Genomic DNA, 13,372 nt, shown 5'->3' with positions numbered 1-13,372 from the left:
ACAACATATACGAATAACTCTCAACTCATAGACTATTATTTTCTATTTCAACAAATTACATGACATTTAAACTATAATTTCTCATTTTTGCAAACAATCGTTCGAAATTTGAATTTAGCGTAACTTCTCCCCTTCTCATCGATTTTAGTTTGTCCTGATTTTCAGATAGGTGACGCTGAAAATGAGGGCGCCCCTGAGGGCTGAGCTGCTCCCGAGTCCCGTGCTCCGCTCTCGCCAACGCCAAGGTCGCCAAGTAGAGGGATTTTATGGCTCGATCATGTGCAGTTTTTATAGGTTAAGTTAGGTTACGTTGTTAGATCATTTGGATCTCGGACATTTAGTAAACTCATTCGAAAGATTTAATTAAAAAGGGGAATTAGTTACAATGCAAATTTAAGAAATTTTATTCCAATTAAATAATCTAACAGGTGATGACATTCAAACAGATCTAACCTTTTTGATGGGGACAAAAATAGATTGTTAGAATTGAGAATTATCAGGATAATTGGAAAAAAAAATAAAATAAAGGATCTTTCTGAAGGGGAAAAATAGATCGTTAAAATTAAGACGATTGTCAGGATAGCTGGAAAAAGATAAAGGATGAATGCGACTCGTGTAACGCGTAAGTTGGTCCGGGTTTGCAAACGTTTTGTAAACACCGAGACGAGATGTCAAGACAGGCCGCAGTGGATAAAACCGGTGGGACACCAGACCGAAGTATCTGTATATAATCCGTTAACGAAATGCAAGGTGCCACTGATCCTGAAGACAGAGAATATTTTGAAGTGGTATATCTGCGGACCCACGGTATACGACTCGGCACACATTGGACATGCAACGTAATGAAAATGTTACACAAGAATTCTCTCGCGTGTGTTTATTGCCGTTATTATATTAAATCTGTTATTGATAAAAACGATTTAATATTATTTAATTTAATATCTACGATTGTTTTATATCTACAGCTGTGGAGTGCTTTGTGATCATTAGGATCATAATTTACATAATCCTGCTTGCATATTTAATATTTATTTTGATTGTACGAACTTACAATTACAGCTCAAAAGATGTTAGTCAAGCTGCTAATAATTTAGATATTTGTGTTACATAAAAAAAACTAATTTACTTTTTATCATTTGTTTGTAGGACTTACATAAAATCGGATATTATTCGTCGGATTCTGTCGGATTATTTCAATATAGATGTGCTGTTAGTTATGGGTGTAACAGATATTGATGACAAAATAATTAAACGTTCCATTGAAAGTGGAAAGGATTTTGAGACTTTATCGAGGCATTTTGAGACTGAATTCTTTGCGGACATGAATAAGTTAAATATCCTTGAGCCATATTTGCGCTGTAGAGTCACAGACTACATATCGCAAATTGTTCAGTTTATTGAGAGGCTTATAGCCAAGGATGATGGTTATGTTGCAAAAGATGGTATGATAATTTATTATTTGAATCACTGTAGAAAAATTGTCGGACTTCTATTTACTGAGAAATCATATTTTATGAATCTTACAGGATCTGTTTATTTCAATACCGGCAAGTACAACAAATATGGTAAATTAGCAACACCCTTGTTACCTAATGTTATAAAAGATCAGCATGTTATGTATAAAAAATCGCCATTGGATTTTGCACTGTGGAAAGCAGCAAAAGATAACGAACCGTCTTGGAAATCTCCATGGGGCCATGGTAGACCAGGATGGCACATAGAATGCAGCGCAATTGCAAGGTAATTTTTAAAATTCTCTTTTATATAGAAATTCTTTTGTATCGACTTTAAATTTTAAATTTTGTTTATATTTATTTACTTATTTTTGTTTTGTGCATGTTATTTTCGCAATCATTTCTATCTAGCAACATTTATTTAAACATAAATTCATCTGTACGACAATACTGGTCTATATAGCAGTATGTGTTTTTATCAGCACAGTCTTTGGAAATTCTGTAGATATGCACAGTGGTGGAATAGATTTGATTTTTCCACACCACGAGAATGAAGAGGCACAATCTTGCTGCTATCACGATGTCGACCAGTGGGTTAACTACTGGCTCCACTGTGGCCATTTACATCTGAAAGATGATGTAAAGATGTCGAAGAGTTTGAAGAACACCATAAGCATACAAGATTACCTCGAAGACTATTCGGCAAATCATTTTAGGATGCTTTGCCTACTGTCTCATTATCGAAAAGGTACATATAATAATGTTCAACATCAATTTTACATATTTAATTTGATCCGTGTGTAATGGACTGAGTTGTTCTGTTGCAGGTATTGAATTCTCGGATGAAGTTATGCAAACTGCGGTGACAGTAATCAAGAAACTTGATAATTTCATGAATGACTGTGATAATTATGTTGCTGGAAGATTTAAAACCGGCGAAATTGATGAAAATCTTTTGTTTACAGTAAGTTATCAATTTAGATGATGCTACGTATAACAAATCAATTTTTTTAATATCCCGTCATTATGCAATATGCAAATATACAAGAATTTATAAAATATACAATTTCAAAGAAAAATGTTTGATTTCTTTGAAATTAATATAATTATATATACATGTATAATACAAACAAATGTTGCAATACTAATTATATTAAGCTAATTTAAATGTTTTTTAGACTTTACATGACACAAGAAGTCAAGTTTACTCAGCATTAGCAGATGATTTTGACACTTCAAAAGCAATGCATGCAATTATAAATCTTGTTGGGATAGGAAACAAGATGCTTCATCAAGATAATGTAAGTCGATTGCATACTAAAAATATGTCAATAATTAATACTTCATGATAGCGTAACCTTATTTATATTGTACTTCATATTAATCATTTATTTTTTAATTGCAGATAACATCTCACAGTAATAACGTAAGCGCTGTTGCCGCTGTTTCGAATTATCTTTCGAATACTCTCTCGAAGCTTGGCATTTCACGATCCACAAAATCAACAGTAGCAAGTAGACAAATTGAAGACGTTATCGATCATTTTTTGAACTTCAGAACGACCGTCAGAATCAAAGCGCTTGAGCAAAATCCAAAGGACACAGTTTTATTGAAAGAATGCGACAATGTACGAAAATGTTTATCCTCTTGTGGGATTATAGTGAAGGTAAAAATTTTATAACAGTCATATTTAATAATGTTATATATATATATATATATATATAACCTTTAATTAACCTATATATCTTAATATATACATATGAGATTGTGTTATTAATTGCAGGATCAACAAAAAATTACCAGCTGGAGTTGGAAATAATATCTTGAATAAAAATTAAATATTAAAATTACATATCTATTCATTTAATTGTACGTCTATAACGTACGTATTTAATTGAACGTCCCAATTAATCAATCGATTTCAATCCGTAGTTTCTTTTGATTTCTTTGCGTCATCGTTATTATCAGCAATTTTTCTCTTTTGAGCACTCTTCTTTTCTGATATTGTTTTCTTCAAGCCTTTCATCTTCCTTGTTTGAATACTGTCAATATTTTGTGCACCAACATGTATACGACCATACGTTGTTCCAAACGTATCTGTAGAGATATTCTTTTTCGTCTTCGCCTATAGAATTATAATTATTAGATTAAAACTTCATTCATTTCCACTGTATCGACGATTTATAAAAATTCGAAATAATTTATAAAATAATACCTTGAGCGCTTTAGGTTTCTTACAAGCTCGCTTGAATAAATCTTCAGAGGCAAACTTGTTGCGCCTGCACACTAAATCGGCACGTGGTCCTATTTCCTCAAGTTCTATCCTAGGTGTCCTCATGTTGGACTTTTTCAAAAGTATCCTACAAATATATTATGATCTATACACGATAATTTTTAATCAAAATCGCAAGCATATTCTTTAACATATTTACTTCGCTGTAATATTCATTTTTATACATGACCTTTTACACTGATACATTTATACAATCAGTGAAAAAAATTTAAAAACGCAAACCTTTATTCATACTCCTGTCTCACCTGTAACTGCGCAAAAGTATTTTGTTTTCTACAGCGGTGAAACTTAAAACATGCTCAAGACCTTGCAATCTGATCTTTTGGACTTCTTCTCTTAGGAACATGTCAACGAGTAAGTTTTTTATTCTGCCGTACTCGTAATTACTTTCGAAAAGTTCACCATTGAAGATCAACAATGGTTTTATTCCCGAGGTGATCTTTTCACCTTTGAAGTCCTTTAAACCTTTATAATTTTCCACGCCAAATTCTATCATGTCCAGCAGCATGTGCTCGTACATTCGGCCCATCACAAGATTGTGTGGGCGTTTCTTGTTGTGCAGAGCCATCATGAAGAGTGATGCGTCATACTTGGACGCGAATTTCTCGATAGGTGTAACATCCTCAAACGGCAGTATGTTATTTTTTTGTTTCATCATTTGCGCATTAGGTTTCTTCAGATCATACTGAAAAAGAAATATATTTTTCATTTATAATTTTATAGAACCTTGTCGATTTTGGAGAATTTTCATAAAAGTTGAAGCAACATCAATAGAAGTTATTTCATGTTTGCGTACCAGATCCTTCATGATGTCGACAACGATCTGCGACGTGCGATTACCCTTGAGGCATAATGCTTCCTTGGCATTTTCTATCAACTTAGGCTCCTTCTTCAATATAGCTTTCTTGCCTCTATGTGTAGTTGGCTTTCTACAAAAGTATATTGCACAAAATTACAACGCATATCTACACACGTGATTCTATTCATATATACTTTAAAGAGTAATGATAGATACTTCGATACGCTCTATACATCGAGATACATGACAAATAACTTACTTGATTCTGTCTACAGCAGGCATGATGAAATAATAAATTGATACACTAAATTAAAAACACTGTTTCTTGATTCAGCGAGCGAATAACCTAAATACGCAACGCTGCTCAACTGCACGTGTGCGCTACACAGATCCTAAATCGGTTCTCCGCGCATGCGCAATGTGCGAGACCCCAGAGATGTTCTCTTCGAAAAAAAATTAAAGTATCTCTGTGTATATACTCTGTATATTTTTATAAAAATTATCTAAGGTGCTTCAAAGGTGTAAAATACTAAATAGTATAAATAGTTTTATCTAATCTTCATATATAATTATTTTAACTCGTCGTTTCTACTTGCAGGAATTTTTGCGTTTACATTAAAAAAAAAAAGGCAACTTTATAATAAATATTGAACTGATTATATTGTATGTATACGTAATTTAAAAAATAAGCTAAATTATATAAGTAAATTAATCCAATCTTCTTTTTTTATTTAATATGAGGTGCGATAATAACGACGAAATATATTATAGTGTCAATTAAGGGTGACTTCGGCCGAACGATTAACTTAATTGACGAACTTTAACTCTACCATTAGAATTGTTAGCAACAAAATGTCGAGTGTTATTGTTGTTTTGTTGTAAACGAATCTAATCTTTTTTTTTCAAATAATAAAGAATTTAATTAATAATTGTATCCATATATATTGATATGCAGGCGATTAAATAAATTAATCGGAATTTAGACAATGTCAACCGAAGTTCAATTTGAGCAGAAATCAGAATATTCGAGGAGAACCAAAAAATTACCTAATTAACAGTGACTTTACATGAATATTACAATTCTTCCCACACTCGACAATATAATAAGAGCGAGAAATTATAAAATTAATATTGATATAATCTATAGCGATTACTGGATAGGGTAAGAATCCAAATGAAGGAACAGCCAGCTTGTAGCACATACATTGATTTATTATATGTAGATTGTTCATAGCTTATTGTTTCTCTATTTTTTTTTTATAGCGACAGCAAATATACTATAGTTTGGTCAAATTAACAAACGTTTTTCTCTCCAATCTGCCGCCGATGTGATTATCCACGTCGCTACACCGGATATAACATGAATAACCGAGCCTGGTGTACATCGTTGGCAGGTTGTGATACCGGAGGCCGGATCAATCATCCGGGCATGATGGCCTCCGCCTCAAATTTGGTTTGTGATTAGTTTCTTTCTTCTCTGTGTTTTTTTATTCCTTTTTGATAATCGTTTTTCATAATTCGAAGACATCCACAAGAGAAGTCTAGTTAGATAATTAACTAAGTTCACACAGCGCGTACTAAAAGCGTACTAAGAAGTCCTATCGTCCTCCCGCAAGTTCACCTCCCACGTATCAAAGGTACGCGCTGTCCCACCCCCCCTAACCCCCGCTTTTTGTTCTTTTTTTTTCTGTTTTGTTTAAACGTTTTACACGAAACAACGCAAGTGTGTACGTAATTCAAAAGAGTCCCCAACCCCATCCCACCCCCACCCCCACCCCCCATTTTTTCCCGAAGAATACTCTTAACGTTAAGAAAGTATCTCCGCGCACTACTTTCTCTTCACGCGTCCGTCGCATTAAATGCCATCGCGAATTAACTGGCGAATCCGTCTTATAATAGTATAGTCCCTACTTTTATAATATTATGTACAATTTTTGGCACCGAAGTTGTCTTGTCTTTTAACATTTTCTTTTCCGTTTTTTTCTTTCTCTCTCTCTCTCTCTTCGCAAGTCGCACGATGCCAGCGAAGATCCAACGTGAACGTGAACGCCCGCGTGTGTCCGAGAGCGACATCAGGTAAAAGGTAGTTTCATTTTCTTTTTTTTTTTTTCTTTCTTTTGCTCGTTCGCCTCGCGTCGAGGCGAATCGCTCGGTGATCAATGATAGCACTCGATGATTCGTGTGTGTCGGTGCACCAAGGATCGAGAAAGCCTTGGAAGCTCGTGAAACAGTATTGCCTCCGATTCGCGCGATTCCTGTCCCCCGGTCGTCGCCCGTTAACGAAACGCTCCAGTTACGAAACGACGCGTGCCAACGATCCTTTAAGTACGTCAGCGTGTTACAAACAAGCCCCTGCGTCTCTCCCCTCTCCTCTCTCTCTCTCTCTCTTTTGGCATAATTTATAAATATACATATCTCTTCTCGCGTCGACCCCTCGCCCCTTCGTGTTTTACAGAATGGAATGTGTGTCGCCGATGGCACCGTCGCGCTTCCGTCGTTACAGGAGCCTGTCAGATTCATCGGTAAAGCGGTGTCTACAAATGAGATTTTAAGGCATAAAACTTAAGCTTAAGCCTCAAGGAATTAACCAATCACAGTGAAATGTGAGAACAATAATTGACTATGATTGGTCAATTTTCCTACGACTTAAGGCTTAAAGCTCAAGTTTTGTGCCTTGAGATCTTATTGTAGACGCCGCTTAAGGTGATCAGTACATTGCCAATCCGACTCTCTGACATCGTAATGTGTACGTATAATGTATATGCGTGTACATATGTGTGTACGTGTGTGCGTGCGCGTGTGTGTTACGTATCGCGATTTTTTTTTTTAATCCGCTACATTCTTCCTCGCCGCGGAGACGGATCGGCAAAGCGCTTAGCCCGCAATGCGGTCTTATCGTTATGAAAATTACATTAAACTTCTTTTTTTTTTTAAATCTCCTTCCTTAACCGTATCCTAGAAAAAAACTGACTGCCACTGGTTCTCAGCGAATTCCAGACTGCCCAGCAGTCAGACATACATAACAATTATCACAACTTAATATCGTAATACTAATACAATATTATGTAAATATATTAATATTTAATCATAAATATTCTCTATATATATATAATATATTATTAACAACTGACCGGTTTGCGGTTTTTTTTTTATATCGTGCGATACACGTTTCGTATCGTAATACTGCAGTAGAATCGGTAGAATACCATACGAAACGTAATATACATTACGACCTCCTTCCTTTCTCCCTCGACTACCAAAGCTTTGGAACGTAAATGGAAATCAACGTCGTCGTAAGCACGCGTAAGCGCGTTTTTAACTTCCTTCGATACTGGTTAATATGTGTTGTACGTGTGTATGTGTGTGGTAACGTGTGTCACTGTGTGTTAAAATCTATTATAATTTTACTAAAAAAATATTGATCGATAAGAGCTACGTACGGTGCTAGAATTATTTAACATTTAAAAATGAGATCTAGTTTCATTTTCTATTAAATGTAAGAACAAACATTAAGAATCATTGAGTCGATAATGGATTTTATGCTGTATATATGTGTGTATCCGTGTATCTGAAAACCTTATCTACCCGTCCCCTCTTGCTTTTCACGAGTGTGTTTTTTTTTTTTTTTTTTTCGCGTTGTAAGTAAGTACTTATGTTTAAGTTCGTACAGCGCGAACGCCGTCGGACGATTTCGAGGCCGATTTTTTTTTCCTTTGTTTTGGTTTTGTTACGCTAGTCGATCGAGTTCTCTCTACGTGTTCGGCTACGTGCCCTGCGTTACCGCAACGTGTTCGATCACTTTCACACAATGTTTGTTCACTCAGAAGATGTCTTCGTCCGGATCGCTCGACGGTGCGGCCTGAAGCGCCAACTGCATGCTGGATTCCGTGTTACGCCGCTTCATTTTACCCTTAGTCTTCTTCAGCATCGTAGCCTAGGAAGGGACAGGATCAGGGAGCGCACAAAGGAGCAAATCGATAAAAAATGTCAGTCAAATACCGCTGACAAAATAGAAGTATATAAGTAGAAGTAGAAAAATAGAAGTAGAAAAAATGGAAAAATTACAAACTCATAGTCAACTTATGCACGTAGAAAAAGAAGGGAGAGAAGAAAACGTTTTGTGAAGCTAACACTACTGTCCGATATATAATGCGTCTAATTCACACATTACAAGCTCGAGCTAGCTGGCATTGGATCGAGGCATCGAGAAGGTAGATCACGGAAGTTTGATCGGTTTTACATGCATCAACGGAGGGATCGGGAGGTCTTTCGTTCTTTCCTCATTTTTTTTTTTCATTCTACGTATGTAGGTGGTAATCGGTTTTTAAACGGCACATTTGTCACACCGAGACTCCTCTCTCGCGCGTGCATCCCGCCTGCGCGCGGTCGAGGAGTCTAGGCTGTGATGTCGCGCATCTTACGAGATACGATTAAACGATCGAGCGGTTGTAAGTTGTGGTATAGTTGGATTACTCGTCCGTGCTCTTGCCCCCCTCCCCATTAGCAGGTAGAATCGACGGTTCGGTATTGCGACGCTTGATCTTACTTTTCTTCAACATGGTAGCCTGAAGTGAACAAAGGAACAAGGAGATATTAGTCGAGTGCAATTAGGGGGGGAGGAAAGCATGCGCTGATAGGTATCAGCAATCAAGGTTACGCTTTTACGGTGAATACGTAGAGTATTGTAATATATGAAACAAAAGAGAGTGCTACAAACTAATACATAGGGATGCGTCTGTTAAAAGAAGTTATAATATACGTGCTACAAGAATAGGTATATATATATACGCCCCATTATTCTACTTAACCTCGGAACAGTAAAAAGATGCGATGGCTCTGGATTATTGCACGTTTCACAGTAGAGTCGTGGACAGATCGGTTGCGGCACTTTTTTTTATAGATTTCTAATATATATTTAATATACATAAATATATATATTTTATAGGTATCTAATATTTTGCAAATGCAAACCACGATGTACTATCTTTAGTCTAGAGACAGTATAAACACCAATCGTGGTTCGCATTTGCAAAATATTAGTGCGTTTTGAAATCTATAAAAAAAAAAGTGTCGCAACCGATCTGTCCACGACTGTACATAGAAATGTACCAGCGTAACTCCGATTTAAAGCGATGATATCGATACGTCATATTATCGTTTGTCAATCAAGTGAGCCTACGTTACGGTTCTGTCCGTATTTTGTGGAATTATGGGGGGAGTTTCGTAAGAACTCTTTACATCAATGTATTACCTTGAGCGCTGACTTCAAAACCACGATGTCTCCGGGACTCTGAACCCACGGTTCACCGTCTACTTGTACAGGTATGTCTGAGTTTAAGTGAATTTTTATGTGCCCGCCCTATTCACCAAAATGCGATAACGAATAAATTGATATATGTTTCATTAGGAAAGAAAGACGACGAATATTATGTCTGTAATAATTAATTTTAGTCTACCTGCGCTATCCTCATAGCCGTACGTAAACCCGACTGTATTTGTCCGAGATGCATAACGCCTGTGACTCCAACAACCTCTAGCATGCCATCCCAATGATTCGGTGTATAAAATTGATCTTCTTTGGTATCTGGTCCCCAAGGATTAGCACCAGAACCCCAACTAGAAAGGCGAGCATCGTTTAAAATATAGCATATAAAATATTCTTTTTCTTTTACAATGTTATACAGATTCCATAATGTGATTACCTTAAAATGTTAAGAATTATAATTCCTTCCACTTGTGGTAACTCGACCAATTTGCCGTCTACTTCTAACCGAATTTCTTTATGTAAATCTTTGCACGGTTTTCGTCTGACCATTTTACGCAAGCCCATCCTTACGTACACGCCCTTATTTCGTAATCTGCTTCTGAACTTGTTAGGATTTTCCTCTCTCGCGTTGTGAAAGTCCAGACACAGATCCGCATCGACGCCAATGCCAAAATAATTATTCATTACATATATTTGCGTATTGTCTTCGCTAGTTGTACCAGCACCTGTACAATGCAAATGGCGTGATGCTACCTGCTGCGAAGCTGTAAAGAATTTTTTCGCCCATTAAAATTCTCCCGCTTTAAATCGCGAGGCTGGCGGCGTTGCGGTGTTGTTAAGAAACTTATCTCTTACTTGCTGCGTTACAGACTACTTGAGGTTGTTCCTTCTCTTCCGGATGAAAAACTACGGTCCATCGGTCCAATATTATTTCTTCCGCGTCGATAACGTCTCGCAATAAGTTCAGCGGATCTTCGTCACCCGTGTAGCCTGAACCCCAGCATAGTACACGAGCAAGATCGTTTCCCGTTCCCAAAGGTACAATAGCGCAGGCGGGAGAAGAACATTGACTATCCTGACCCACATTATCTAAACATTGCAATACCCAACCTATTGTTCCATCACCACCACAAACTAATATCTTGTAGTCCTTTATGTGACGAAAAACGTAAAGTCTGTAACACAAGGAGAGCGCTTACTTCAAATTCGTGCTTCGGGAATATAAATGTTGTTCGTATTTATTTATCGGCGTTGCGATATCTACTTACCCGGGAAGAGGTCCGCCATTATCAAGATCGAACACTTGATAAGGATTTAATAGTTTACGAAAACTAGAAATTAGCTGGAGTCCTTGACAACCACCGGATTTGACATTTACAAACACGAGCAGCGGTTGAACGCCCGGTGGTATCATACTTGGCTCGATACTCGGCAAAATCATTACTTAACAAAAGAGAAGAGAAAAGAGATTAGAAGATATTCCAATACATGTCTTATTAAAATATCTCATTAAAAAGCTAAGACACTAAATCAATAGAAAAACAATGAAACAGACATGTAACTGTACTGTACTATAAATATCTCTATCTTGATGTTAGCTAACGCTTTCTCATATCTCAGATATAATATAGAAAATAAATTTTTAAAAATATAAAAAATACCTAAAAGATGTTTGTCTTCGTATTTTGTTTCTCGCAACGTATATAATGCTCTAACCGCTGTATCCAAATCTTCGTATATGATAACCATCGAACCATATTCGTAATAAATTGGGCCGACTGATGAGAACCTATTTTCTAAAAAAATCCAAAAAAATATATGTAAATAGATATTTTTTATAATCTTATCTTGTAGATATGCACATTTTCCGTTAAATCACAAACCTTTTCCTAAAAATTCTGTTAACATGTTTTCATAACTTCTTTCAGAAAGATTTGGCGGCAGGTTGCCTACGAATAAAGCCAAATTAGGTCCATGGGGATCTTGCTTTAATTGTAGATAGAACCGCATCAGTTCCATTTGTCTAATAGAATCTTTTCCCAGCCTTTTAACGGTATCCCAAGGTCTTTCATCACAGGACAAAACTCTTTCCGTTACTAAGAGAAATAAAACTTTTATATTTTATTTGTACAAGGCACAAAACGGGATCTTAAAGAATATTCGATTAAATTGCAAGCGTACAAGTTTAGATAAAAATTCGAAACGTACCGCCACGATCTAAAAGAATTTCGCTGCACCTAAAGTCATCACAATTAAAATTTTGTAAACCAAACTTTTCCAGTGCCTCGTTTATTAAGTCTACGACGGTTGTTGCTTCGGTGACAGGTACTATACAGAATGACTCTGATACCTGCAATTTGCCGGGATAAACCCGTACCTCTCCGCTGTCAATATCTCTGAAATCACATTAATTAATTAATTATACATTGTATCAAAATTTCGTATTTTTTATACAGATATCATACAATTTCCTCTAATATGGAGCATCATATTCTACAGCATATTTTTTTAAAAATAACATAGAAATGAATCATTCTAGATATTTTTCTCGCTTTAAAAAATCTTTAAATAAATGTAGTGTAAACTTACTTAAATCGTAAGAACACAGCCGGACGTTTGCCTTCTTTGCGATTTAAATTTAAAACAGGCGTTGGATCACATAACTCAGTTTCCTCCGCGGCATACAGGTCAGTTAAGTAAAAGTTGCCTGAATTTTGGCCGAAAAAAGAGTTCATTGATTCAATTAGTAACAAGATCCATATATTTATTATATTAAATAAAAGAGTGTGCACGTACTAGGATCTTTTGTGATGTGAAATGCGCGCAGTGCCGATGTGAGAACCTGCTCTGTCGTAGCCTGCCTAGGTACCGTAATTACCCGAAATATTCTTCGCCTCAACGAATTGTTGCCATCGTACACCTTAATCATCTCTGTGTGAGAATGTCAAGATCCACAGATTAGAGGGGGCGAAAATCCCGAAGCTATTAATCGGAAGTTGTATTGAAATACCTTCGTCACCTCTTTCTTTATCTTCTTTATCTTTCGAACGCGGATCACGACTATGCGCTGCACCCTGTACAGCCGGTTCTCCATTGTCACGATACCTTGATGTCTCGCTACCAAACTCTTCTGATATGCTCCGCGCTGTTAACACAAAGAGAGATCACACTTCGAATATGTTAGAATATTGTTAACACAGAATACAAGAATACCTAAATGTAATAGAATATTATTAATAATATATATGAGATACAATAATACCTAGATGAAACATAAAATCTATGTATAAAATACATCTTCTTCCGTTGAGTACATCCAAATTGAGAAAATGTTTTGTTTGTTTACTCAGATAACATTAATGGTGTCTCTCTTGGAGAGCGTTATAAAATATTTCGTATTATAAATAACAAAATTTAATGCAATCTTAAAAATATTATCCTACAAGCAACACTTTCATCATTAAAAATTTTTATTAATATTTCGATTAATTATGGAAATTAAGTGTTATATAAAATCACCAGTTTGCGTATCAATCTATATATATATATATATATATATA

The 13,372-nt window shown here is 36.0% G+C and overlaps 3 protein-coding genes across 11 annotated transcripts in view; 1 reads left to right on the top strand and 2 right to left on the bottom strand.

Moving 5' to 3' along the window:
- Nucleotides 1-205: 205 nt before the first annotated feature.
- Nucleotides 206-3,409, top strand: LOC105459245 (probable cysteine--tRNA ligase, mitochondrial). Of its 2 annotated transcripts, none has more exons than XM_011705114.1 (8): nt 206-839; nt 1,147-1,442; nt 1,527-1,740; nt 1,937-2,202; nt 2,282-2,418; nt 2,633-2,755; nt 2,860-3,120; nt 3,238-3,409. In XM_011705114.1, the coding sequence occupies exons 1-8, from the start codon at nt 601-603 to the stop codon at nt 3,271-3,273; spliced, it is 1,572 nt and encodes a 523-aa protein (XP_011703416.1). In that variant the 5' UTR covers nt 206-600; the 3' UTR covers nt 3,274-3,409. The 2 variants fall into 2 exon arrangements, with proteins under 2 accessions (XP_011703416.1, XP_011703425.1); XM_011705123.1 differs by having other exon boundaries at nt 646-871.
- On the bottom strand, nt 3,259-4,960 carry LOC105459257 (ribosome production factor 2 homolog). Its single transcript, XM_011705136.1, has 5 exons — nt 4,806-4,960; nt 4,544-4,676; nt 3,993-4,432; nt 3,670-3,814; nt 3,259-3,579 (listed from the first exon to the last, which is right to left on the bottom strand). The coding sequence occupies exons 1-5, from the start codon at nt 4,826-4,828 to the stop codon at nt 3,376-3,378; spliced, it is 945 nt and encodes a 314-aa protein (XP_011703438.1). The 5' UTR covers nt 4,829-4,960; the 3' UTR covers nt 3,259-3,375.
- Nucleotides 4,961-6,643: 1,683 nt separating this feature from the next.
- Nucleotides 6,644-13,372, bottom strand: part of LOC105459209 (diacylglycerol kinase theta) — a 21,583-nt gene continuing 14,854 nt past the window's right edge. For 4 of the 8 annotated variants that reach the window (XM_011705046.1, XM_011705091.1, XM_011705075.1 and 1 more), the window contains 12 exons: nt 12,823-12,957; nt 12,609-12,743; nt 12,402-12,519; nt 12,021-12,208; nt 11,696-11,908; nt 11,474-11,608; nt 11,081-11,255; nt 10,661-10,987; nt 10,249-10,578; nt 10,003-10,162; nt 9,798-9,905; nt 6,644-8,480 (listed from right to left, as the gene is read on the bottom strand). In XM_011705046.1, coding sequence (XP_011703348.1) covers nt 8,367-8,480; nt 9,798-9,905; nt 10,003-10,162; nt 10,249-10,578; nt 10,661-10,987; nt 11,081-11,255; nt 11,474-11,608; nt 11,696-11,908; nt 12,021-12,208; nt 12,402-12,519; nt 12,609-12,743; nt 12,823-12,957 — 2,138 coding nt within the window. In that variant the 3' untranslated portion in view covers nt 6,644-8,366. Of the gene's footprint in view, nt 8,481-8,613; nt 9,112-9,797; nt 9,906-10,002; nt 10,163-10,248; nt 10,579-10,660; nt 10,988-11,080; nt 11,256-11,473; nt 11,609-11,695; nt 11,909-12,020; nt 12,209-12,401; nt 12,520-12,608; nt 12,744-12,822; nt 12,958-13,372 lie in introns of those variants that run through there. The other 4 variants (XM_011705083.1, XM_011705107.1, XM_011705055.1 and 1 more) reach the window with 3 other exon arrangements.

Source organism: Wasmannia auropunctata, unplaced genomic scaffold, assembly GCF_000956235.1.
Source record: "Wasmannia auropunctata unplaced genomic scaffold, wasmannia.A_1.0 LD336101.1, whole genome shotgun sequence".
In the NCBI taxonomy this organism is placed as follows: Eukaryota; Metazoa; Arthropoda; class Insecta; order Hymenoptera; family Formicidae; genus Wasmannia; species Wasmannia auropunctata.
The sequence above is the reverse complement of the archived record's forward strand: the minus strand, read 5'-3'. Positions and strand labels throughout refer to the sequence as shown.